The sequence below is a fragment of the Octopus sinensis genome, linkage group LG9 (genome assembly GCF_006345805.1).
Source record: "Octopus sinensis linkage group LG9, ASM634580v1, whole genome shotgun sequence".
Classification (NCBI taxonomy): Eukaryota; Metazoa; Mollusca; class Cephalopoda; order Octopoda; family Octopodidae; genus Octopus; species Octopus sinensis.
In genome coordinates this window covers 91,010,039-91,035,916 of record NC_043005.1, presented here as the reverse complement: position 1 = coordinate 91,035,916, position 25,878 = coordinate 91,010,039, and the positions used below count along the sequence as shown (strand labels likewise).

General features: G+C 36.9%; 1 protein-coding gene across 2 annotated transcripts in view; it reads left to right on the top strand.

The window, feature by feature from the left end:
• LOC115215379 (ras-related protein Rab-18A) overlaps positions 1-25,878 on the top strand; it is a 66,039-nt gene that overhangs the window by 31,389 nt on the left and 8,772 nt on the right. Inside the window, exons 2-6 of one of the 2 annotated variants that reach the window (XM_029784538.2) lie at positions 689-744; positions 10,019-10,080; positions 14,056-14,128; positions 18,435-18,553; positions 20,594-20,623. In XM_029784538.2, the coding sequence (XP_029640398.1) occupies positions 689-744; positions 10,019-10,080; positions 14,056-14,128; positions 18,435-18,553; positions 20,594-20,623 (340 nt within the window). The remainder of the gene's footprint in view (positions 1-688; positions 745-10,018; positions 10,081-14,055; positions 14,129-18,434; positions 18,554-20,593; positions 20,624-25,878) is intronic. The other variant, XM_029784539.2, reaches the window with a different exon arrangement.

Below are 25,878 nucleotides of genomic sequence, written 5' to 3'. Positions count from 1 at the left end.
TATAATTGTATTCAAAATAATCTCATATTTTTTCCAACATTCATCTTTTTTTTAATTTTCTATTTTCCATTCATTGTCTTAAAGTTCACTTTTGAAACTGGTATATGCTAGGCAGATCTGTCTTCAGTTGACTGTGTTTTATTTCAACTTATTTGTCAGTGTTAACAAACCAAAATCTAATCTAAGTTATTTCCTAACAATCATTATCATTACACATTTGAATCCACTAACCAATGTTTCTAATATGTAAACTCATTCTCAATTGGTCTTTACTTAGTTTCCATTCATATTTAGGTTCCACATTTATAAAACCATATTCAACTCATTTCTCCCTAATTATGCTGTCATACAATTGTGTTCATTTCCAGTCAATGAAAATTGCTCTGCTTTTATTGTCAGTACAGTATTGCAGATTTAACTGTCCTGCAAAATCATAATTATTGTTTATTGATCACTACAGGTTTTCTGTCTCACCAGTCATGTTATACCTTTAAGTATGACACTTTGTCTCATCCACTTCAGATGTTCTGTATCATAATTATCCAGTTTACTACAAATCTTCCTTTCTTTTGCTTAGATGATCTGCTGATGTGTGTTATACTTCTGACACATACAGACAGTCACTTCAATTTTGTAAGATCATATTTATAATATTTTTCTCCTAACCACAATTTTCCTTCTCTTTCAGTCTGTTGCTACGTTTTACTGATGATACATTTGATCCAGAGCAAGCTTCCACTATAGGTAAGTGATGCCTTTCTTTGTTTTGCAAATAATTCTCCTCGGCCTGAAGTGCCATGAGTTTAAAATAAAGGCTTATATAAAGTTTTAACATTGCTGGCTTAATTCAGGGTGTTAGCTTTATAACAGAAACCATTCTAATAGACAAACTAAACTGGGTTGCAAGTTCTAGCCATTGACAATTTATTACCATAGCAAACTACTTGCCACAATTGAAAAAGTAATAATAATCTGAATATCAAGTATTTGAAACCTAATCAGGCTGTTGCACTTGATACATAGTTGTTTCTGTTTTTAATCAAGGTTATATGAATTATATAAATTAAACTCCTGGCTGCACAGTCTATTAGACAATTATTTTACCTTGGGATTTCCATAATTACAAATAAAAAGAAACATCAAGCCAAATCTCCCATAAATCACACAATCATCATCATCATCATCATTTAACATCCGTTTTCCATGCTAGCATGGGTTGGACGGTTTGACCTGGGTCTGCGAACCAGGAGGCTGTACCAGGCTCCAATCTGATCTGGCAATGTTTCTACAGCTGGATGCCCTTCCTAACGCCAACCACTCCATGAGTGTAGTGGGTGCCTTTTATGTGCCACCGGCACAGAAGCCAGTCAAGGTGGCACTGGCATCCACCATCCACAATAGAGTTCATAAATCACACAATTCAGTTCTGGATATATAACTGTTCAATCAGAGCTAATCCGGGGTTTAACAGCAGCAGCAGTTTTATGTATTAATAAAAAAAGGTTACAGGGAAAAGGACTAAGCTAAGGAACATGAGCTTTTTATTTTCAGTTGAATGACTTATTAGGGCGTGTAAGGCATTAGTTGAAACACAGCCAGAGAAAGAAGTTGATAGAGCTTCTTAGGTACTAAGTTGTAAGCTGCCAGGGAAAGCAATATCAAAGGATCATAAAGACATGATTATAAGTGTATATGTTGATTGGTAAAGAGGTAATAAAAAGTTGGATGCAATTGTTGCTGATGCAGCAGCTGCTGAGAAAGAGAGAGAGAGAGAGGGGGGGGGAAGGAAGGAAGGAAACTATTTCCCTTTTTAATATACATCTCTATAATCAGTTTATATTCTTTACTTGCTTTTCTGTCTGATAGTCTTATCATTACATCACCATCATCATGATCATCATCACCATCAGCATTACCAGCACTGCCACCATTACCATCATCACTTCTACACATTTTTTTATGCTTGCATGACTTGGACAGGTCTTCACCAGTACAGTGTCTTGCTACTTATCACTGTCCTTTGTCAGCCTTCACCACTTATTCCCATTTCTTCCTCAGTTACCTTTTCTGTTGGTTCCTTCTTTCCACTGGAATTCCTTGATACTTTTTTTTATCCATTTATCATCCCCTAGATACATCTATGCCAGAACAGTTTCTCTCTTGATTCTTCTTAAATTCAGTTTATTTATTCTAAGTTAAAAAAAGTATGGTAAAGTTACCTTTTTGAGTCACACCGACTCACAAGGGCTGGTTTCCTAGTTTCATGATGTATATATTCCCCACATGGATGGGATGCTGGTCCATCACAGGATTACTCATTTCTGCCAGCTGAGTGGACTGGAGTAATGTGAAATGACGAACACAACACATTGCCTGGTCTAGAGATTGAAACCACAATCTTACAATCACGAGTCCAACACCTTAACCACTAAGCCATGCACTTCCACTATTCTATGTTACTTGTATACACTAGCACTATACATAAGTGGTGTTTACTTGCTCCATTTTTTTGCAGCCTTTCCACATCATTTGTATTCAAAGCTGATGTTTCTCCATCATGCAAAATTGCACACCATATACTGGAAGTATATAATCTGATCTTCACTTAGGGGAAGAATCTTTTTTGTTGCCAGCTGAACTTATGGTTCCCTGAACTTTTCCATTTTGATCTTATTCTGTCTGTCATCTTGGGAACAGACGCCATCAACTACTTTTATGGAGCCTTTCAAGTATTTGAAAATTGATTTATTTCACAGATGGTCTTAACTGCAAACTGTACTTGTGCCTCTGCTACATACAAAGTCTACTCTTTTGCCTGAGATCTCATTGCATCTTTTGTGTACCCATAGTTTACATTAGGTACACAATATGAAATTTCTACCCACCCATTTACTTCATATTGAGCATGGCTACTTCTAATCTGTTATGCCCTCCAGAAATATATAAAAAAATGAGGGACCTGAGATCTGAGTTCTGATAGACACTTACCCGCAAGCTAACTTCCTCATTGAACTTGTTGCCAATTCTTTCCTTGCTAACAACACCTCTTTACATGGCTTACATGACTCAAAAGCTGTTTATCTTCATATAGTTATCAACCATATAACTCTCAACCTTCCGCTTTTGGGTTTTCTTGTGGTAATCCTTCTTTCTCCTACACAATCTTTTCATTCAACAAACACTTCTAGTAAAATTTTTTAGTCTCTTTCTTCTCACAGTTAGTGACAGCAAGTGTGTTATCATTTTGTACATGCTTTTCTTTTCATCTACTTTTCCCTTCAATTCACACTGATGCACTGCTTTTCTATCCAGAACACCTCAGGCCTTCTATACTCTTAGTATACAACTTTAGTAGACCTCCAAAACTTTCAGCTTCTCATTTTCATACATCTGATATTTAGCTTTCCTTATAGCATCCTAATATTGTTCTATGCTCCCTCTTTTACCCCAGTCTTTCCAGGCTTGCCTCTTAGCTGTTATGGCTCTATTTCATGTACCATCTCATCACCATATCCCTTTATGTCTGGCTGGAACCTTGTACCATCCACAGATCTGGTCTGTTGTTTATAGCAGGTTATGTCCTAGAAACTTCCAATTGCCCTTTTTGCTATAGATCCCTGTCTTTTCCTCCTTAACATACCATGTCACCTAGTATTTCTTTGAGACATGCACGCATGTGTGTATGGGGAATGAGAGCAAGCTTTTATCTATAATATAACTAATAATAATAATATATATATATATAAAACAAAAAAACCAGAGCTGACACAAGCATTAATATAGAAGCCAAAGAATTTGCTGCTAAACTTAGTATAGATGGCAGTGTTGACTACCTAACCACCCCCACATCCACTCAGTGTATATATTGTGTTTTAAGATCACAAGCTAAGTTTCATTATGATCTCCAAATGGACATTAGTTAACTTAACAAACCTTGGATTAGGAATAGTTGACGAGCAAATATTCTTAGAGTAAAAAATGCAATTATCCTTTCCCCCCTTTAGGGGGCATCAGTTCAGAATGGTTTCAAGGGTTCCATGATGAACAAAATTGTAAATGCACTCAGTTTTACATCATTCTTTTATCTTACAATCTCTAAGGCTTTTTTCAAAGTTTTGGACTTCATAAACGCTAAGATTAGTGAGTCCAATATTTATATAGTGTATGTGAGAATGTTTCGTACTGTTGTTTGATAATTCCATCTGGGTCAAGAAAATTGGAAGTGAACTATTTGACATTCATATTATGGGGCTCAGTTGTATTATCTTATAGGCATCTATATCCTAAACCTTCTACATAAAAAATTTCCTACTGTTAGAGGTATTTATAGAGATGATGGATTATTCATTTTGAGATATATCAATAGACATGGCCTAGAAACATTTAGAAAGAAACTAATAAAGCTATTTAGTGAATTAAGATTATGTATTACTGAAGACACTAATTTTAATAATGTCAATGTTTTTAGACATCATCCTGGATCTTTATAGAAGTAAGCTTAAACTACAGAATATGCTTAATAACAAATTGTTAGAGAAATAAGAGTTCTAACCATACACTTAGAATTTTGTATAATTTAGTCTCCAGCATTAGTCTGTGTGTATATCGTCTTTACTTGCAGATAAATCCACATTCATAAGTGTCTCTCACTATTATAACACAGCCCTCAAAAACAAAGAATTCTTTGAGAAGATACAATATCCACCAGGATCTAATACCTTGAAGTGCAGGAACAGGAGATGTAAAATTCTGTGATATAACCCTGTGTTCAGCTTAAATGTGAAATCTAACATAGCAAAAGAGTTTCTTGGCTTGATCTCTTATCATTTTCAAATAAATCACAAAGTACCATAAAATCTTCAACTGAAATCACATTAAAGTGAACTATTCTGCATGTAAAAACTTTGCTTATTCCTTTACAAGTTAAAAAATATTGGAAAATTGCCTTCATGATCATAATTTCCTGGCAAAATTATTATTGTATTGCACTAAGGTAATAATTTTACATTAGATTGACTGAACGTAATTTCCAAACTTGGATTTATCAGATTGGCTTTTCGTCAGCCAGAAAAAAAATTTGTAACCGATTTCAGAAATATATTTGCTTCGAGAAAAAGCATCATACATTCGATATCAATTTATCAGTCTTGGATTGAGCCCCTTTCTATTGCCATAGAAGTTCCAGGCTGAAGCTTTGTTGTCAGCCATGTCTATGGGAAAAGCTTCTCATTCAGTCCCAGTGTTCTTATGACTTGAACTTAAAATTTGAACTTTGGTGTAAATCCCTCCACCAAGTACCATTATAAGCTGTCTTATTGATAATACCATAATGTATTTATTTGATTTTGCTGTACAGTATCAGACCTTTGCCTTTTTTTAGGTGCAGGTGTGGGTGTATGGTAAGAAGTTTGGTTCCCAACCACATAGTTTTAGTTTCAATCCCACTACGTAGCACTTTGGTCAATGGTCAAGTGTCTTCTATGATAGCCATGGACTGGGATGACCAAAGTTGTGTGAGTGGATTTGGACTGAAACTGAAAGAAGCATGTTCTATATATATATATATATATATATATATGTGTGTGTGTCCTTGTCTTGACATCATTTAAAGGTGGAAATGAATGTCCAATATTCAGTGTCATTTATTTCCAATATTACCCTGCTTGGAATCAGGAAAAGTATCTGGTCATAGAAAAATCTGCCTGAAATAAACACCGTCCAACCCATGCAAACATGGAAAAGTGGCTGTTCAATGATGACAATGATGTTGCTTTTCTGTACTGCTAGCAACAAAAAAGCTCTTCATATATAGAAATATATGCTTATACATAACTTTCTTACATGATTTTGCATTGTTATATTCCGTTTACAGTTTAATTGCTTTGCAATCTAATTGAATGCATACTTTATTCACAAGTTTTTATAGTCCACACTTTCAAAATTTCACTCTGTCTAACAAATCACATTCATATACATATTTTTTTTTATTTACTCTCTTGGTCATGTATATTTTGAATGAACAGCCACAACTTCATTTAGAGAAGGCTGTTTTGTTTTGCAGTGCTGGTGTCACAATACAAGGCAAACAGTACACTGTGTGAAGTGGCTGGTGAATGAGCTGAGACACCATAAAGTAGGGAAGATACTTTTGCTAAAAACAAGACAACTTGTCTAGTAATGGAGTTATTAGAAATTGAACCTAGTGTCTCTTTATGATGATTAGTATTAGAAAGGGCATCCAGCAATAGAAGCTATGCCAAAATGAAATATACCTAGTTAACCATAGTCCTGTGACATGTCTTGGAAAATATATAAACCTCTGTGTGTGTGTGTGTGTGTGTGCGCGCGCACACCTGTGTGTGTGTATGTATGTATGTGTGTGTGTGTGTGTGTATATATATATAGAGCAGTTGTATACTGTCAACTTAACGTGACAGACCCATAGAGGGAATTACACCACCGCTATTTAGCCCTAGGAAGCATCAACGCTTCCTGTCGGCCGTGACACATTTCCTGTGTCCTTACAAAGCCTAGACAGGTATCTTCAGCTAGCAGGCCATGCTACTCCAGACTGACGACGAGCAAGACTCAGAAATATGTCTCTGGATGCAGGCCTAGCTGTTGGGGGTGCTTGTCTCCCCTTTGTAAACATAAAGACACAGGAAATGTGTCAAGGCTGACATATTTGCATTGTTGCTTCCTAGGGATAAATAACGGTGGTGTAATTCCCTCTATGGGACTGTCACATTAAGTTGATAGTATGCAACCGCTCTATCGTTCCACCACCACTCATATCTCTCTGAGATATACTTAGAAATTTAATATTTCTAATATATATATATATATATATATAAAATAGTAATACAGAGGGGATCATATAGATCTTGGCAAATTAACTTAGAAGCATCACAATGTCTTTTCCTAAACAGATTATTCTGAAAGAAAATATTCCAGGTGATTCAGCTGGTCAGTATAGTGGTCCATGCAGATTAAATAGTTGTAGATCTCTCTTAGCTGAATTGAATATGGCCATTTGAGCACCCCCCTCCAGGATAAGCATAGATTACTTTAGTTGCTTTTGGAATTGTGTTGCTTTGGTTAGTCACTGAATTTAATATCTCCAGCCTTTGTTGAAAATTCTTGTTTCATTCTGTTTGGTTATAGAAATCTCTTCCCTCATATTTTGCCAAATTATTTGGCAGAATATCACCTGATGAAATGGAGTGGTTACATAACAATACGAATTTATGTTATGTTATCTAATATGTTAAGGATTTCATATTTGAGAATAAACCACACTATTGAACTGTGTGTAGTGATGTTTTGAACTATCCATTTGTCTCTCACCACTCTGTGTGTGTGTTTGTGTATATATATATATATATATAACGGGAAGCTTTATGAAAATAAACAAAAGACGAAGGCAGGTGGAAAACAAACGAACAATTGTATTAGTATGGCGCTCAGGAAATATAAATAAAACAAGTCTTTAACGTTTCGAGCCTACGCTCTTCAACAGAAAGATACACAGAGAGAGAAAAACACAGAAAGAAGGAGAGAAAAAAAATGCGTGCAGTAGCTAACGAATCAACATGGCGATATATATATACATATGTACACAAAATTAAGGATAAAACCATTTTAGTAATTTTATCTAGTGGCCAGCATGTAATGAAAACGTACAGATAACAATTTATACTATTATATAATTATATTAAAGGGTGTGGATAAACCCCACCAACATGCTAGAAATAGATGCCAAATGGCTCTAAAAACCACCTCTACACTCTGTTAGCACAGATTGTAAGCGGGCAGATGAATAAATGAATAAAATTTTTTAAAAGCGATTAATTGTAGATCAATTTCTGGCTTAGGGTTGTGAAATCCTTTGTTGTCATCAGTACAATATGCCCATAGTATATAAATGCAAATATTTATACATACCCGTACGAACAACATTTATCCGCATGATTATATACATACAAGTATACACTAGTTAAATCTAATTGTTTAATATCTCAACCACATGCTTTTACAATCAAAATGATATCACAGTGAATGTAATTTGATCAGGAGTAAAAATATGTATTTATACAAAATTAAAGATAAATCATTTTAATGATTTTATTAAGTGACCAGCATGTAATAAAACCATATAGGTAACAATTTATACTAATATATAATTATATTATATATTTATATATTAGTATGTATACATATAGATAAATATATGTGGTCTGATCAATAAGTATCCAGACTGTTGCTATAGAAATGAAGCTAAATCATGGAGAGTTAAGCTGCTTGGCAAAGATTGACCTTGAACTCTGCTGTGCATGAGCACTAAGTTTTAAAATTCTATCTCACTTCTGCTGTTTACAGCAGTGCTTGGAAGGAAAGTGTGTAGTGTATGATCGTCGCATTGACCATGACAGACAAAGTTGAGTAGAGAATCTGCATCAAATTTTGTCAAAAGTTTGGTGATACCTACTCAGAGGCCTACACAAAAAGTTTTCATTGTTCTTGACACAATCAGAGAGATCTTGTGCAACTGAAACCTCAGTGTCCATTTGGTCAGCTGAAAACAGTTTTGGTACAAACTTGGCAGACACATGTCTCATATCCAAATCTTCAGTGATAATAGACTCAAGTGAACCATAACTAATCTGCACATCCTCTGATAACTCACAACTGGTGATTCAACAAGTTCCCCACTCAGCTGCACACACATCTGCAATGTTTTTCTCAATTATGCTGGTTGCGGGTCTCTCAGAACATTCATCAATATCAACATTTTTGGCCATCTTGGAAACATCTGAACCACTTGTACACTTGTGTGTGGCTCATACACTCCTCTCCATACACTTTCTGTAACTTTGCGTAGGCCCCTGATCAGGTATCACCATGGCAACTTACTCTGTCATGGTCAATGTGATGATCACATGCTACGCACCTTCCTACCAAGCATTGCTGTGAGCTAGAATGTTAAAACTTAGTGTGCATGTACAACAGAGTTCAAGGTCAATCTGTGCTAAGCTGCTTCACTCTGCATGCTTTAACTTTGTAACTATGGCAACAGTCCAAATACTTTTTATCAGATCTCGTATATATGTAAATCAAGTTGGAAATGAAATGTACTTTTATATATTTCTTTATTGCCCACAAGGGGCTAAACATAGAGGGGACAAACAAAGACAGACAAAGGGATTAAGTTGATTACATTGACCCCAGTGCGTAACTGGTACTTTATTTATCGACCCCAAAAGGATGAAAGGCAAAATCGACCTTGGCGGAATTTGAACTCAGAATGTAACGGTAGACGAAATACAGCTACGCATTTCACGTACATTTATAGCCATAGAAAAAAGCTAAAACTGAAAACATATGAGCAAGACATGGTCTTCTGATTTCTCTAGAAATGAAGTAACTCTAAATAGGAGCTGACTTGAACTGCCATGACCTGTCCAATGGAAAACTTATGTGAAACAATGATGATGAGCTTTATCATAATGATTCATTATCAGCAGCATTAAACATTTTATATTTTATTGTTAATTTCCTTGAGCAGTTTGCATTTTTAATGTTTTATATACAATGTAATTGTGTGCATGCTTTTTTCTTGCTTATGTATGGTTTCTTTCCTTGTTCTGTTCATCATTATCATCTTTAAAATGGAAGCAAGAATAATGATCCATGAAGCTTTTAGCTTCCAGTAAATATGATATAACATCTGTATTGAACACTCTTCTAGTTTACACTGTGTTCACCTACAAAGACACACACACAAGCGTGCACGTATTTGTATCAATATAATTGTGTGTATGTATGTATGCACACACACACACACACACACATATATATACACACACACACGTTTAACCAATGCCAACATGGAAAATAGACTTCAAAAATCACACACACACACACACACACACATCAACAAATAGGCAGACTAACTGAATAGTCTCTTTCTTCTGTTCCTGTTGATATTTTAACTGACTAGAATAACATATTTTGACAGGTGTTGACTTCAAAGTTAAGACTTTGGCAGTGGATGGAAATAAAGCAAAGCTTGCCATCTGGGTGAGTAAGAAACTAATGCTGGCTTTCCTTCTAGTAGTGCAGTTTGCTATTTTGCTATTTCTCCTATTTACGTTTGTCAAGCATGCATATCTATTGTTAATTTTGTAATATGAGAACTGGTAAATTTATATCAGATGATTCTTGTTTGTTAATATGAAGAGCAAGGCTTAATGCCTTCTTAGATTACCCTAAGAGATCTAAGGGGGAAAACTGAATGAGGTCAGTGTAGATTATTTAATATGAATTGTTGTAGGTTTGAATGTGTTGGATAAGACATGGATGGTGTGGAAGTTCCAAAAAGATGCAATTCTGTGGAACTTAGTATTTTCATATAACATGTAAGATGTGAATGAAGTGAGTGTGTTTAAATGGGAAGTATAGAAGTTTCAGATTGAGGAGAGTGAAGGCCAGAGGTATAGAGAGTGAAGGCCAGAGGTATAGAGAGTGAAGGCCAGAGGTATAGAGAGTGAAGGCCAGAAGTATAGAGAGTGAAGTCCAGAAGTATAGAGAGTGAAGGCCAGAAGTATAGAGAGTGAAGGCCAGAGGTATAGAGAGTGAAGGCCAGAAGTATAGAGAGTGAAGGCCAAAAGTATAGAGAGTGAAGGCCAGAGGTATAGAGAGTGAAGGCCAGAGGTATAGAGAGTGAAGGCCAGAAGTATAGAGAGTGAAGGCCAGAAGTATAGAGAGTGAAGGCCAGAGGTATAGAGAGTGAAGGCCAGAAGTATAGAGAGTGAAGGCCAGAGGTATAGAGAGTGAAGGCCAGAGGTATAGAGAGTGAAGGCCAGAAGTATAGAGAGTGAAGGCCAGAGGTATAGAGAGTGAAGGCCAGAGGTATAGAGAGTGAAGGCCAGAGGTATAGAGAGTGAAGGCCAGAGGTATAGAGAGTGAAGGCCAGAAGTATAGAGAGTGAAGGCCAGAGGTATAGAAAGTGAAGGCCAGAGGTATAGAGAGTGAAGGCCAGAAGTATAGAGAGTGAAGGCCAGAAGTATAGAGAGTGAAGGCCAGAGGTATAGAGAGTGAAGGCCAGAGGTATAGAGAGTGAAGGCCAGAAGTATAGAGAGTGAAGGCCAGAAGTATAGAGAGTGAAACACAGAGGTATAGAGAGTGAAGGTCAGAGGTATAGAGAGCGAAGGCCAGAAGTATAGAGAGCGAAGGCCAGAGGTATAGAGAGTGAAGGCCAGAAGTAGAGAGTGAAGGCCAGAAGTATAGAGAGTGAAGGCCAGAAGTATATAGAGAGTGAAGGCCAGAGGTATAGAGAGTGAAGGCAGAGGTATAGAGAGTGAAGTCCAGAAGTATAGAGAGTGAAGTCCAGAAGTATAGAGAGTGAAGGCCAGAAGTATAGAGAGTGAGGCCAGAGGTATATAGAGTGAAGGCCAGAAGTATAGAGAGTGAAGGCCAGAGGTATAGAGAGTGAAGGCCAGAGGTATAGAGAGTGAAGGCCAGAGGTTATAGAGAGTGAAGCCAGAGGTATAGAGAGTGAAGGCCAGAGGTATAGAGAGTGAAGGCCAGAAGTATAGAGAGTGAAGGCCAGAGGTATAGAGAGTGAAGGCCAGAGGTATAGAGAGTGAAGGCCAGAAGTATAGAGAGTGAAGTCCAGAAGTATAGAGAGTGAAGGCCAGAAGTATAGAGAGTGAAGGCCAGAGGTATAGAGAGTGAAGGCCAGAGGTATAGAGAGTGAAGGCCAGAGGTATAGAGAGTGAAGGCCAGAGGTATAGAGAGTGAAGGCCAGAAGTATAGAGAGTGAAGGCTAGAAGTATAGAGAGTGAAGGCCAGAGGTATAGAGAGTGAAGGCCAGAAGTATAGAGAGTGAAGGCCAGAGGTATAGAGAGTGAAGGCCAGAGGTATAGAGAGTGAAGGCCAGAAGTATAGAGAGTGAAGGCCAGAGGTATAGAGAGTGAAGGCCAGAAGTATAGAGAGTGAAGTCCAGAAGTATAGAGAGTGAAGGCCAGAAGTATAGAGAGTGAAGGCCAGAGGTATAGAGAGTGAAGGCCAGAAGTATAGAGAGTGAAGGCCAGAAGTATAGAGAGTGAAGGCCAGAAGTATAGAGAGTGAAGGCCAGAGGTATAGAGAGTGAAGGCCAGAGGTATAGAGAGTGAAGGCCAGAGGTATAGAGAGTGAAGGCCAGAGGTATAGAGAGTGAAGGCCAGAAGTATAGAGAGTGAAGGCCAGAAGTATAGAGAGTGAAGGCCAGAAGTATAGAGAGTGAAGGCCAGAAGTATAGAGAGTGAAGGCCAGAGGTATAGAGAGTGAAGGCCAGAAGTATAGAGAGTGAAGGCCAGAGGTATAGAGAGTGAAGGCCAGAAGTATAGAGAGTGAAGGCCAGAAGTATAGAGAGTGAAGGCCAGAGGTATAGAGAGTGAAGTCCAGAAGTATAGAGAGTGAAGGCCAGAAGTATAGAGAGTGAAGGCCAGAGGTATAGAGAGTGAAGGCCAGAGGTATAGAGAGTGAAGGCCAGAGGTATAGAGAGTGAAGGCCAGAGGTATAGAGAGTGAAAGCCAGAAGTATAGAGAGTGAAGGCCGGAAGTATAGAGTGAAGGCCGAAATATAGAGAGTGAAGGCCGGAGGTATAGAGAGTGAAGGCCAGAAGTATAGAGAGCGAAGGCCAGAAGTATAGAGAGCGAAGGTCTGAAGTATAGAGAGCGAAGGCCAGAGGTATAGAGAGTGAAGGCCAGAGGTATAGAGAGTGAAGGCCAGAGGTATAGAGAGTGAAGCCAGAAGTATAGAGAGTGAAGGCCAGAGGTATAGAGGTGAAGGCCAGAGGTATAGAGAGTGAAGGCCAGAGGTATAGAGAGTGAGGCCAGAAGTATAGAGAGTGAAGGCTAGAGGTATAGAGAGTGAAGGCCAGAAGTATAGAGAGTGAAGGCCAGAGGTATAGAGAGTGAAGGCCAGAGGTATAGGGAGTGAAGGCCAGAAGTATAGAGAGTGAAGGCCAGAAGTATAGAGAGTGAAGGCCAGAGGTATAGAGAGTGAAGGCCAGAGGTATAGAGAGTGAAGGCCAGAAGTATAGAGAGTGAAGGCCTGAAGTATAGAGAGTGAAGGCCGGAAGTATAGAGAGTGAAGGCCGGAAGTATAGAGTGTGAAGGCCGGAAGTATAGAGAGTGAAGGCCAGAGGTATAGAGAGCGAAGGCCAGAAGTATAGAGAGCGAAGGCCAGAAGTATAGAGAGTGAAGGCCAGAGGTATAGAGAGTGAAGGCCAGAGGTATAGAGAGTGAAGGCCAGAGGTATAGAGAGTGAAGGCCAGAGGTATAGAGAGTGAAGGCCAGAGGTATAGAGAGTGAAGGCCAGAGGTATAGAGAGTGAAGGCTAGAGGTATAGAGAGTGAAGGCCAGAAGTATAGAGAGTGAAGGCCAGAGGTATAGAGAGTGAAGGCCAGAGGTATAGAGAGTGAAGGCCAGAGGTATAGAGAGCGAAGGCCAGAGGTATAGAGAGCGAAGGCCAGAGGTATAGAGAGCGAAGGCCAGAAGTATAGAGAGTGAAGGCCAGAAGTATAGAGAGTGAGGGCCAGAAATTGAGGGGAGCTAAGGCCGGTATAGTTGTAGTAAGATAGCTGTGGATGATGAGTTGTTAAGGGATTGGATAGCAGCCAAGAGGCTAGGGCAGTGGGTGGGGGGTCAGTGGTTTGTGTCCTCTTACTAGTCCTATACTGTATCAATGGCTATTATGTTCAACTCTTAATGACCCAACTCACCTAGCTGCAGGTAGAGGGTGCAGTGCAAAATTGATGAATTTTTTATGATCATAGTTACATAGTTTATATAAGATGGTAAGCTGGTGTGTTAAAGTGTCTGTGATTGATTAGATTTATCACTGCAGTTTATACGTGTGATCAAATGTATTGTAGGCATAATCAGTATAGTATTTGTGGTTGGTGGCTCAAGCTTCTGTACTACATGAATTTATTTATACCTGTCTGATGTTTTCCAGTTATTCCTTATTGAACCATTGTATACATTCTATGCCTGGTGATATTTACAGGACACTGCTGGTCAAGAAAGATTTCGCACTTTAACTCCAAGCTATTACAGAGGTGCACAAGGTGTTATTCTTGGTAAGATATTTGCACACTTTCTCCTTTTAATTTATTGATATTTATTCTTTTCTTAGTGGAGGCGCAATGGCCCAGTGGTTATGGCAGCGGACTTGCGGTCGTAGGATTGCGGTTTCGATTCCCAGACCGGGCATTGTGAGTGTTTATTGAGCGAAAACGCCTAAAGTTCCACGATGCTCCGGCAGGGTGTGGTGGTGAACCCTGCTGTACTCTTTCACCACAACTTTCTCTCAATCTTTCTCCCTGTTTCTGTTGTACCTGTATTTCAAAGGGCCAACCTTAATGGTACACGTGTCTGTGGAGTGCTCAGCCACTTGCACGTTAATAAATGAGCTGCGACGTCACTGGTGCCAAGCTGTATCGGCCTTTGACTTTCCCTTGGATAACATCGGTGGTGTGGAGAGGGGAGACCTGTATGCATGGGCAACTGCTGGTCTTCCATAAACAACCTTGCCCAGACTTGTGCCTTGGAGGGTAACTTTCTAGGTGCAATCCCATGGTCATTCATGACCGAAGGGGGTCAGAACAGAGATTCTTTTCTTAACTTTGGCATTATTACATTGGCCAATATTATAATTGGTAGAGTCTCTGACAAAATACCTAGTGATATTTTATTATGACCTTTTACATTCTGTATTCAACTTCTGGTGATCTCAACTTTGCTTTTTTATCCTTCATAGGTTGATAAAATAAATACCAGTTTGTATAAAAGGTGTCAATCCTCTCCTAGTATTCAAGACTCACTGTATTCTTTTAACTAGATACAATTCTGATATTCTCAAGGGTAAATAAAAGTCAACTAAATCTACTCCATACAGTTTGTTTCCCCACTAATCTGCACTCTGCAGGGTATGTTTTTATCTCTAGCTGTTGTGGTGTTAACAGATGTTACATATCTTTCCCTGGATATGGCAGAGTAACAAAGGCATATATCTCCTTGTTAGGAATTGAACTCAGCAATACATGCTAAAAATGACTTATCAGTTTTACCAATCAGCTATCTACAGAGATTAAATCTACTAAGGCTCTGAGTATTGAGAATTAGGGTCCTGGTTATGGAAACAAATGTCATTGTTGGCTTTTGTCCATTTTAGGAAACTATGGAAACAGTGGAAATTTCTTTTCTTTTCTTTTCTTTTCCTTCTTTCTGTGCCTCATTATATGGGCACATTGTATTCAATGATTGTGTATACCTATCCAAGAATGGCAATCCTTAATTCTGTCACCACAAATGAAGACTGAATTATTGTGTATCTTTTCATCTTCACCTTTTTTTGTTATAAGGTGACTGACAACCAGCATTCAGTTGTTAATTGAGTGCTAGACTATGAGTGGTTATTCAAGTACCAGACAGGCACCAGTCAGTAGTTAAAGTACCAGACAGCCAGTGGTCTGGGCCTTATAGAGTATCAGACAGTAGTGTATAGATACTAAACAACCAGTGGTCAGATTTTGATAGGGTAATACACAATTTTTTGATAAGGTACTACACAATCCTTGGCCAGTGTTGATAGGGTACTGCACAATTGGTGGTCAGTGATTAAGGTACCAGACGACCAATGGATAGTGGTTGACAGGGTACTAGACAACCTGTTGATTGGTGCATGATAGGGGTGGTGTTAACTTAGCTTTAAGTAGATACAACAGTGTGGTATAGTTCCCTCATGAAAGTAGTTGCAATGCTATACAACTCAGTATTTCATTAGCCTGCTGTGTTGATTACAAAACTTTGTTAGCATGGAGAAACAGTGAAAAAAACAATCATTCCACTGAATCACTAGATATAGACTGGATCCTCTGTGTTGTCCAAATGATCCAATAAAGTTAGTTATAGGACTAGCTACCATTTTATTTTGATCTCATTTAATAACTGATTGTCATAAGATATTTGTAATATATTATAATCTGTAATAGAATATGGCAATATTTTCATATACTATACCTATTCCAATCCAACCCTGATGAAGCAGACCTATGATCAACAGGATTCTAGGAATGGTTATCCTATCTTTTGTCCTTGTACATACCCAATACACCATTCTTTTTTTTAACTCTTTAGCATTTAAACTGACCATATCTGACCAAAATATTTCACCTGTTTATGTTTAAACTGGCCAGATCTAGCCCCTCACACCTGCCCAACAATATCATTCAATAAATAATTACGTCATCAAAATCTCGAAGCTTTGAGATAATACATGATAAATTTTTTTTTTAAATGTGAATAAATAAACCTTACATTTGAGAGAGTAATCGGAATGCCATAGGTTTAAAATAGCAGTGTACTAAGGAGGAGATTTGGTTGCTATTTCTTTTAGTGTGAATGACTACATAAAGTATTCTGTCTTGGTTTGACAGTTATATCTTGTGGTTTATTTACTATTGCCACACCATTATTATTATTATTATTTATTATTATTATTATTCATCGTTTAACGTCCATTTTTCCATGCTGGTATGGGTTGGACAGTTCGACCGGGGTCTGGGAAGCCAGGAGGCTGCACCAGGCTCCAGTCTGATCTGGCAGTGTTTCTACAGCTGGATGCCCTTCCTAACATCAACCACTCTGTGAGTGTAGTGTGTGCTTTTTATGTGCCACTGGCACAGGGGCCAGAGGAGGCTGGCAATGTTCATGATTGGTTGGTGCTTTTTATTGTTATTATTATTATTATTATTATATTATTATTATTATTATTATAATAGGCAGCAAGCTGGCAGAATTGTTAGCACACCAGGATATCCTCTCTCCCAAAAATGGCTGCCCTTGTGGCAAAATTTGAAACCATTATTATTATTATTATTATTATTATTATTATTATTATTATTATTATTATTATTATTATTATTATTATTATTATTATTATTATATTATTATTATTATTATAGACAGTGAGTTGGCAGAATCATTAGCATACCAGGTGAAATGCTTAGCAATATTTTGTTTGTTTTCACATTCAACTTCTGCCAAGGTTGACTTTGTCTTTTATCTTTTCAGGATTGATAAATTAAGTACCAGTAAAACACTGGTGTAGTTGTAATCATCTTATCCCTTCTCTCAAAAATGGCTGCCCTTGTGGCAAAATTTGAAACCATTATAATAATAATAATAATGATAATGATAATAATAATAATATAATAATAATAATATAATAATAATAATAATATAATAATAATAATAATATAATAATAATAATATAATAATAATAATAGATAGCGAGCTGGCAGAATGATTAGTACACCGGGCAAAATGCTTAGCAGTATTTTGTCTGTCTTCATGTTCTGGGTTCAAATTCCGCCAAGGTTGACTTTGTCTTTTATCTTTTCAGGATTGATAATTAAGTACCAGTAAAACACTGGTATAGTTGTAATCATCTTATCCCTTCTTTCAAAAATGGCTGCCCTTGTGGCAAAATTTGAAACCATTATAATAATAATAATAATGATAATAATAATAATAATAATAATCTCATGGCTTCTGATCTTAACTGATTGGAAGTGTTATCATGTACATTGTTTTGTCTTGGTATAAAAGATGGGCTACAGCAAATATTCTGCTCAATACCACAGATTTGCTTGTCAGTTGTTTGACTTTAACCAGCTGAGCATGTCCCTTAGTGGCTGACGATATGTGCATCTCTGATCACGAGCAGAAGTAGTGGGGGAGCATCATAGCCATGTGTTGAGAGGGATTCTTTGGGGTTTGAATAATTCACCTCTGGAAACATGGGTGGTTCTTTCAACATCCTTAAACAACCCTTATTCAGGGACCTTTTGAGCGGGATGGGCACTCAACCTGAAGAAATTTCTAACTGGGCCCCACCTGCAAGGTCATGTGCTGTTTATCTTGATATGAGATCACCATGTCGCGCACATGTGGTTGTGATGCATGTGCCTGGTGTACCCTTATCAGACGGGTAGTCATGATGGGTATACTGGGCTTCGTATATTTTACCCCAGTGTCACTTTGATGGCATGCACTGCTCTCTCACTCAATAATAATAATAATAATAGATAGCGAGCTGGCAGAATGATTAGTACACCGGGCAAAATGCTTAGCAGTATTTTGTCTGTCTTCATGTTCTGGGTTCAAATTCCGCCAAGGTTGACTTTGCCTTTTATCCTTTCAGGGTCGATAAATTAAGTACCAGTGAAACAGTGGAGTCGGTGTAATCAACTAGTCCCCAACCTGCAAAATTTCAGGCCTTGTGCCTTTAGTAGAAAGGATTATTATTAACCACAAATGTGGGCTGGTTCTGTCTATTGCTAACTTATTGAACTCTACAGTTTCTCCATATTTTTGTTTCAGTTTATGATGTGTGCAGTAAACAGTCATTCAGCAAACTTGATGCCTGGCTGAATGAATTGGAAACCTTTGCCACTAAACACGACCTGGTCAAGATGCTCGTAGGCAACAAGATTGATAAGGTAAGTTCTAATAGGGACAATGGTGGGTGCAATGGGGTTGGGTGTTGTGGTTTAACCCCAAGTCAAACTTGATGAAGAAGTCCTATGATTGAAAGTATTTGCTTCTGTACTTTGCGGATCACGTTCGGTCTTATTAGAAGGCATGGGCAAGAATTTTCTACTATTGTTCTGGGCCAATTAAAGCCTTGTGAGTGGATTTGGTAGACCGAGACTATAAGAAGCCCACGTGTTTGCATGTTGTGACGTTACTGTCTTTTTCTTTGTCAACAGGTTATCAATGCATCTCTTTTTTTTCTTTTCTCAAGCATACATTATACAAGATGGTAGGCTGTGATTTGAATGAGATTTGGCTGCTATTTCTAGCACCATGAGTAACCAAATAAAGACTATTGTTGGCTCACTTGTATTGGGGTTGCAAGGAGTGGTGGTGTTTTAGATGGTATTAGTGTGTTGGAGTTGGGTGTGGTTATGTTGGGACAATTTTGATGTGCAGTTTTAATGCTTGTTTCATTTAGTATTTTTTTTTTTTGTTTGTTCAGTATATTAAGGCTCAGGATGGCTGCATGTTTAAGACGTTTGTTTCTGAACCTCATGTATTATGTTTAGTTTTATTGAATGGCACAGGAAAAGGTTTTCTGTTATAGTCCTGAGCCAATCAAAATATTATGAGAGGACTTAGTTGACAGGCATGGCTGATTTAGGTGCAGGAGTGGCTGTGTGGTAAGTAGCTTGCTTACCAGCCACATGGTTCTGGGTTCAGTCCCACTGCGTGGCACCTTGGGCAAGTGTCTTCTACTATAGCCTCGGGTCAACCAAAGCCTTGTGAGTGGATTTGGTAGACGGAAACTGAAAGAAGTCAGTCGTATATATGTATATATATGTATGCATGTGTGTGTATACGTTTGTATGTCTGTGTTTGTCCCCCCCAACATTGCTTGACAACCGATGTTGGTGTGTTTACGTCCCTGTAACTTAGCGGTTTGGCAAAAGAGACCGATAGAATAAGCACTAGGCTGGGATCAGTTTGCTCGACTAAAGGTGGTGCTCCAGCATGGCCACAGTCAAATGACTGAAACAAGTAAAAGAGAAAGAGTAAGAGAGTAACTGAAAGAAGCCCAACATATACATGCAGTGATGTTGCTGTCTTTTTCCCTCTCAACAGGTCATTTATAGACTTTGCATCTTCAAAGACATACGAGATAAGACATCCCTAACTTGTAAAACAGGTATGGGTTGGTGACAGGAAGGGCAACTGGCTGTAAAACAATGCCAGAATAATATATTCATTCAACCTATGCTAATGTGGAGAAACAGACATAAAAATGAATGAATCTACTCAGCTTCTTCTAAATAAGCAAAAATTGCATTTATCAGCAGATAGAGGAGGAATGGTAGTTTTTTCCAGAGCTCTTAAGACTGGTGTGAGGACCACAGATATGATGTGAATGTTTGCAACAGAGTGAACTCAAATAAAGACATTCAAGGGCCAGATAAAGAGCAAATTACTCCCCCCCACTTTTCCCAGCAGGCTTCCACACAATCTTCTGTCCACCAAATTTAATTCATGGGGCTTTCGTTAATCTGAAGTAATGGTAGAAGACACTAGCCCAAGAACACAGTCCATTGAGATTGAACTTGAAACGGTAGTTATGGAAAGCGAAACTGATATTGTCATCATTATTCTTATCATTAATGACTGAAAGTTGCTACCATTTTACTGATTTTGTGAAAGACTGGGTTTCATACCCAAAGAAGAAATGCGATATTGTATTATCAGTAATATCATTTTGTACTTCTGTAACATGATATTGTAACATTAATTGTGCAATATTGTGACATTAGTAATATAATGTATTTAATTTTTAATACTGATATAACTTCTGAATTCTGTCATTAAAAGATTGGTAACCCAAAATTGTAACTCATCACTAACAACAACAGTTCTTGATTACTACTGATAACAAGTGTTTTGTTTTAGTGGCTGCTGTTTGCATGATTTGTTATTACCCTTTTGTCAACTAATACCCTGTCTTTTTACAGTATGTTGATAGCAACGGAATGTCTACAGCTGTGAGTAAAAAAAATAACAACTAAAAAAAACCACACAGTTTTGCTTTGATTGTCGTTCTGCCTCTCCCATGTACCTCAGCTATTTCCTTCATTATACCTTTTCTTACTTATTGCCAATCCTTGTTTCTATGTTAATTTCTCTGAAGTTAGGTTTTAAAAAAATGTAAAGCTTTCTCTCACCATTTATTATAAGAAAATAAGGTTTTAAATTGCCCTTGTTTTTGATTTTTTTTTGCACGGTGTCTTTGCATTGCATACTAGATGCTGGATACCTCTGCATTTTATAACAGAAGCAGGATGTGTGTACAATATGCGTGAGATGCGATATACAAACTAGATGTTAGATGCATACACCTTGTGCAGAATTTGAAAGTTATTTGTTGAAGTTCATTCATGATGTAAATGCTTGCTACAGGCACCTGTTACTTTATTGAAAGAACTATTTTACATAATCAACATCATTTAACAACCATGGAATAGGTTGGACGGTTTGACAGGATCTAATGGATCTAAAAACTGCATCTTGTTTCACTATCTACTTTGGCATGGTTCCTACAATTGGATGCTTTCCTAATGCCAATCAGTGAGTACTGGGTGCTTTTTTGAGGCACCAACACTAGTGAGTTATCCATGCAGCTTGCATAATTATGAACCCCAAGATAAGTTGCTTCATGCTAGCAGGCGAATAGATAAAGTATGAGAGCAGTGCAGAACAGGTGTCTTGCTGTAGAGGGGCTGCCTGGCTACCCAACACATTACATAATACACTGCCAATATGTATTATTATATTGATTGGAATCATGAATTCTTGACTCCCCAAAAGACTGTTACTGTTGCATGTTTTTTATTAACCCCAGACAGTTGACCATGCTGGATTGCAATCAAGAACTCTGGGTATTGTAAACATCCAATACAGTTCTCTATTGTCTTGGCCCAGGAAGTAATACTGATTTCTTATATTGGCACAAAATCACAATTGCTTATGGGGGGAAGACTGTAGTTTAACATGATTAGAAGAATGAAAAGTGATGTTGACTCCAGTGGTATTTGAATTCAGAGTCTAGATGGGCAAAACTAAATATTGTAAGATATTTATTCTACTGCTGTACCATTCTGCATACATATACTAATTATACTCACATACATAATGTACTCAATATTTGAATATCAGGCATGTAAATTAATAGCAGGGTTTGTGAGGTGTAATTTGGAAAGAAACCTTGTCATGATTTTAAAAAGATCTAACTTGATCATAATGGTTGTTTAATAGGAAGGATATCCAATTGTAAATATTGTGAAGAATGTCAGAATCCCAAGCATAACAAAAAAGTATGCTGCTAAAACTGCTGCTTGCTTTTGAATGAAAATAGTTTACTGGTAGTGGTCTTGTCACATGAATTTGACCCATCAATGTTTTGGATTGAGCATTTCTTACTATTATTGTACAGGAAGTCAAAAATTATACAAAAATGAGCTAACCCAAACAATAGACTATTCAAAGTATTGAAGGTTCAAATTCATAGGACAAGGTCACTATCAGTAAACTATTTTCATGAAAAAAAAAATACAGGCAGCAGTTTTAGAGATGTACTTTTTTTGTTGTACTCAAGATTTTGACCTTCCTGACATAAAATATCAATTTGTTGCATCATCAATAAATGAAGTATATGATTGCGATGTATGTAACAGTACCAGCTTGAACAAACTAATGTAAAACAGATGACAGCAATAAAAATGGGACTGGGAACATGAAATTTCTTTTGTATATTAAATTGGTTCACTCTTCTGTTACTAAAATACATCACCTTTGAAACACTTGTGTGTTTCATTAAATTTCAAAAGAATTGAGAATTTTGGTTTTGTAAAAAAATAGTATTTTTCTGTTTACATCTAATAATAAACATGAAATTTTGTCTTTCCGGGACCCTCTGTATCTCAAGTCTACATTTGCTCTGCATCAACGTATTATACCTTTTTGGAATCAGGATGATCCTGGGATTGAAAATCTGCCCTTCATTTGGTTCTTGAGCATCCAGCATTGGGATCTGATTTAAATGCATTTGGGTTGCTATTTCTAGTGATACATAAATGTGGTGTTTATGGTAGAATTTTCGTCTCACAACATAGCATAAATTACTTCTAAGTACATATAAATATAGTTGAATTTAGTGACATGTGAAGTTAAATAATTAGTTTAAATATCACCATATATAATTGTTATTAGCCAATATTCAGCTTTGATATATGTAAGGGAATTGTTATATAGAACAATCATGCATGTTACCAGGTTTTCATTTGAACATGATAGCCTATAAAACAAGTGTGCCATAAAGTTAAAACAAATAGTATGAAAAAATGTTTGAAGAAAGTTAAAATGAAATTTAGATGTATAAATACAGCATGCAATAACGGTGAAAAGCTTCAGTAATACAATTAAGAAGTTATCACTCACTTTATAGTAAATAAAATGAAAAATATTGAAAACCAGGTAAATTGAGAAACAAATTTTTTTTACAAAATTATATTAGATAGGTGCAAAATAATATTTCTTTAATGGAATGTTGCAATGCATTACATTCTATGCAATGCAATCTTGCAGGATACCTATCTACTGAGAGCTTTCCTTTTTTGATGCTGGTATTCTCAGCACTGGAATCTCTGAATTTGGTTGGCCTTCATAGAATGAAGGGCGAAATCAAGGGATATCTTTCTGAGAGGTTTTTGTTTTTCAAGTGTTTTCTTTTTCTTTTTTTTTTTTGAGACACATTGCAATTTGGTATATGATAAGAAACAAAAATATTCACAATACTCATATTTACTAAATCCCAAACCAGATACCATCACATCTTATTATCCTGTCCATCAATTGTGTAATAGTACCTCATTTGATCCATCTAATCTACACCATCCATGTAGCTATTGTCATTGAGCTTTACAAATGGTGTGCGTTTTTCTTCCACATGTATTTAAGTACAAGTGAAAAGAATATTAATTTCCTTTCTTGTCTTTGTATGCAGTCATGAACAGATTTCCTTTTTGCCATTGGATTATTTCACCTCTTATAATTTTTTTTTTAATATCCAACAATACCCCTTTCTATTTGCACTCACTGTCTTATATATGTTGTTATAGCACCTTAGTCTGCTGCATGTTTGACTGAATTGAAATAGCAGTCAAAAAACTAATATAAGCCTTGGTTATGGTATGGAAGTAATTATTGGACAGGTTGGCAATGAAAGTCAATTGAACTGCATTTATTTATCTAAAACAATTCATCACAGTGATGATCATATTTTGCAAAAATTTAGCTGAATCTTGGCCCTTATCCTTCCTTTTTAGCCTTGTTTCTGTTTTTTGGTAAAATGAGGTTGGTCATTATTTTTATAGGCTTTCTGTTCTTTGTGTTGTCTTTCATCATTAAATTTTAAGTCCCCTTTAGTTACCAATGTATGTATATGTATATTTTAGTGACTGTATCATTAACTTCACCGAGGTTTATTAATTCTGCTGCTATAAACCTAATAATTCCTTATTAAAATATAAACATTTATGTACTACGCTATATATACTTTCCTGGAAGTGCATTTTAAGCACAATGAAATTTCTCTCTTTCTCTCTCTCTCTCTCTCACACACAGACACACACACACAGAGACACACACACACACACACATACACACACACACACACGTATAACAGTCATAGAAACAAATTTTTATCACAGAAGATACTTTAAGGTCGTAGTACACATATTTTCTTTGTATGGGGTATTAGATATTTGTTCTTTCTGTTTTATTTTATCACTTTATATTTATAGATTTATGTTGTATTCTTGAGTAATTTATTAATCATCATCATTTTATGTCAACTTTCCATCCTGGTGTGGATTGACCAAGTCATACTGTCTTATTACATGGTTTTCAGCTTGCTAGAAATAGCAACCAAATCTCCCTCCAATCATACTAAACCTTTTTAAGAAAAGAAGGAAACATTGTATAACAAAATAAAAATTAGTGGGGAATGGTACATAATCATAGTCATAGTTGAAATGCCTTTGGTCTTTCAGAGTTGACTTGTAGCTAAACAACAGCTTATAACCCCACAGGAATTCTTTATTGCCTCATTCTGTTAGGTGTAAAGTTTAATCATTTCAAGCAATTCTTTGAATCATAAGCAAAGTGAAAATGGTCTCAAACTGGGATTTAAATTGAAGCGAGAGCTTACCTCACTTGAAAATTTACAACTAATTTGAGGCTGAAACATTATGTAATTAATTGTGGGGCTGGGGGTTTCTTATCCTGAATCAATCGAATGAAGAACATTTGAAATTTTGGTTTCTAGGAGCTGAATAATATTGGATTTGATTTATACATTTGTTTTCTTGAATTCCTCATATTTGTTATTTTTTTTCTAGATCTTTTGTTCCTTCAGTCTATTTCTTCTCTTTTATCCCTTTTTTTAAATTCATTTATTCTTTTTTAACATTGATTCTTTCCTTCCTTTCTAATTCTTCTTTTTTTACATTTTTTTTTCTTTTCAATCACTCCATCCCCACCACTTTCCTTCTGAAACTCCTGCAATTTTTGTTCTTTGTTTCTACATTTGCATTCTTTTCTTATTTACCATTCCTTCTTTCCCCCACCTTTTTCCTATTCCATCATAAATATCTTTATGTTCTTTGCTTTTCTTTTGCTGCTCATCTTTCCAAATTGATTGGTTGTATAGAAATATTCATCTGTTGTTGCTATCAATGTTCTTGTTACTGTTGCTATTGCTCTCATTGATGTTGTCTGTTTCAGTTGCCATGTTGCTCATATAGGCTTACTTCTTTGCTAGTTCTGACCAATCAATCAGTCTGACGAAAGTAAAGGAATGCCATTTGGTTGTTTACTTGAAGATAGTACCTTATCCAGTAATTGTGTGGAGAAGGGAGTGCCTCGGTTATATTGTTGTGTGCATACATCAATGACTGATGCATCTGGACACATCTTCAGTGATGTGCCTAGTATCATTAGCTGTTTCGGGTCTTTCAACATTATATACCCTCCTCCAGGTAACCCAGCTGGGGCTGATCACACCCCAGCTTGAGTCCAGATGACCAGCTAGCTACCCCATGGCTCTCCTCTTTTGATGCACAACCATCTTGAGGCCCTCTCTCCTGCATCAGTGGTATTGCGGATGGCTTTTCTCCTTCACACTCCCTCGATGCCCAAACTGCTGAAGGCTCTGGTCAGGTTACAGGCTGTGAAACCCTGC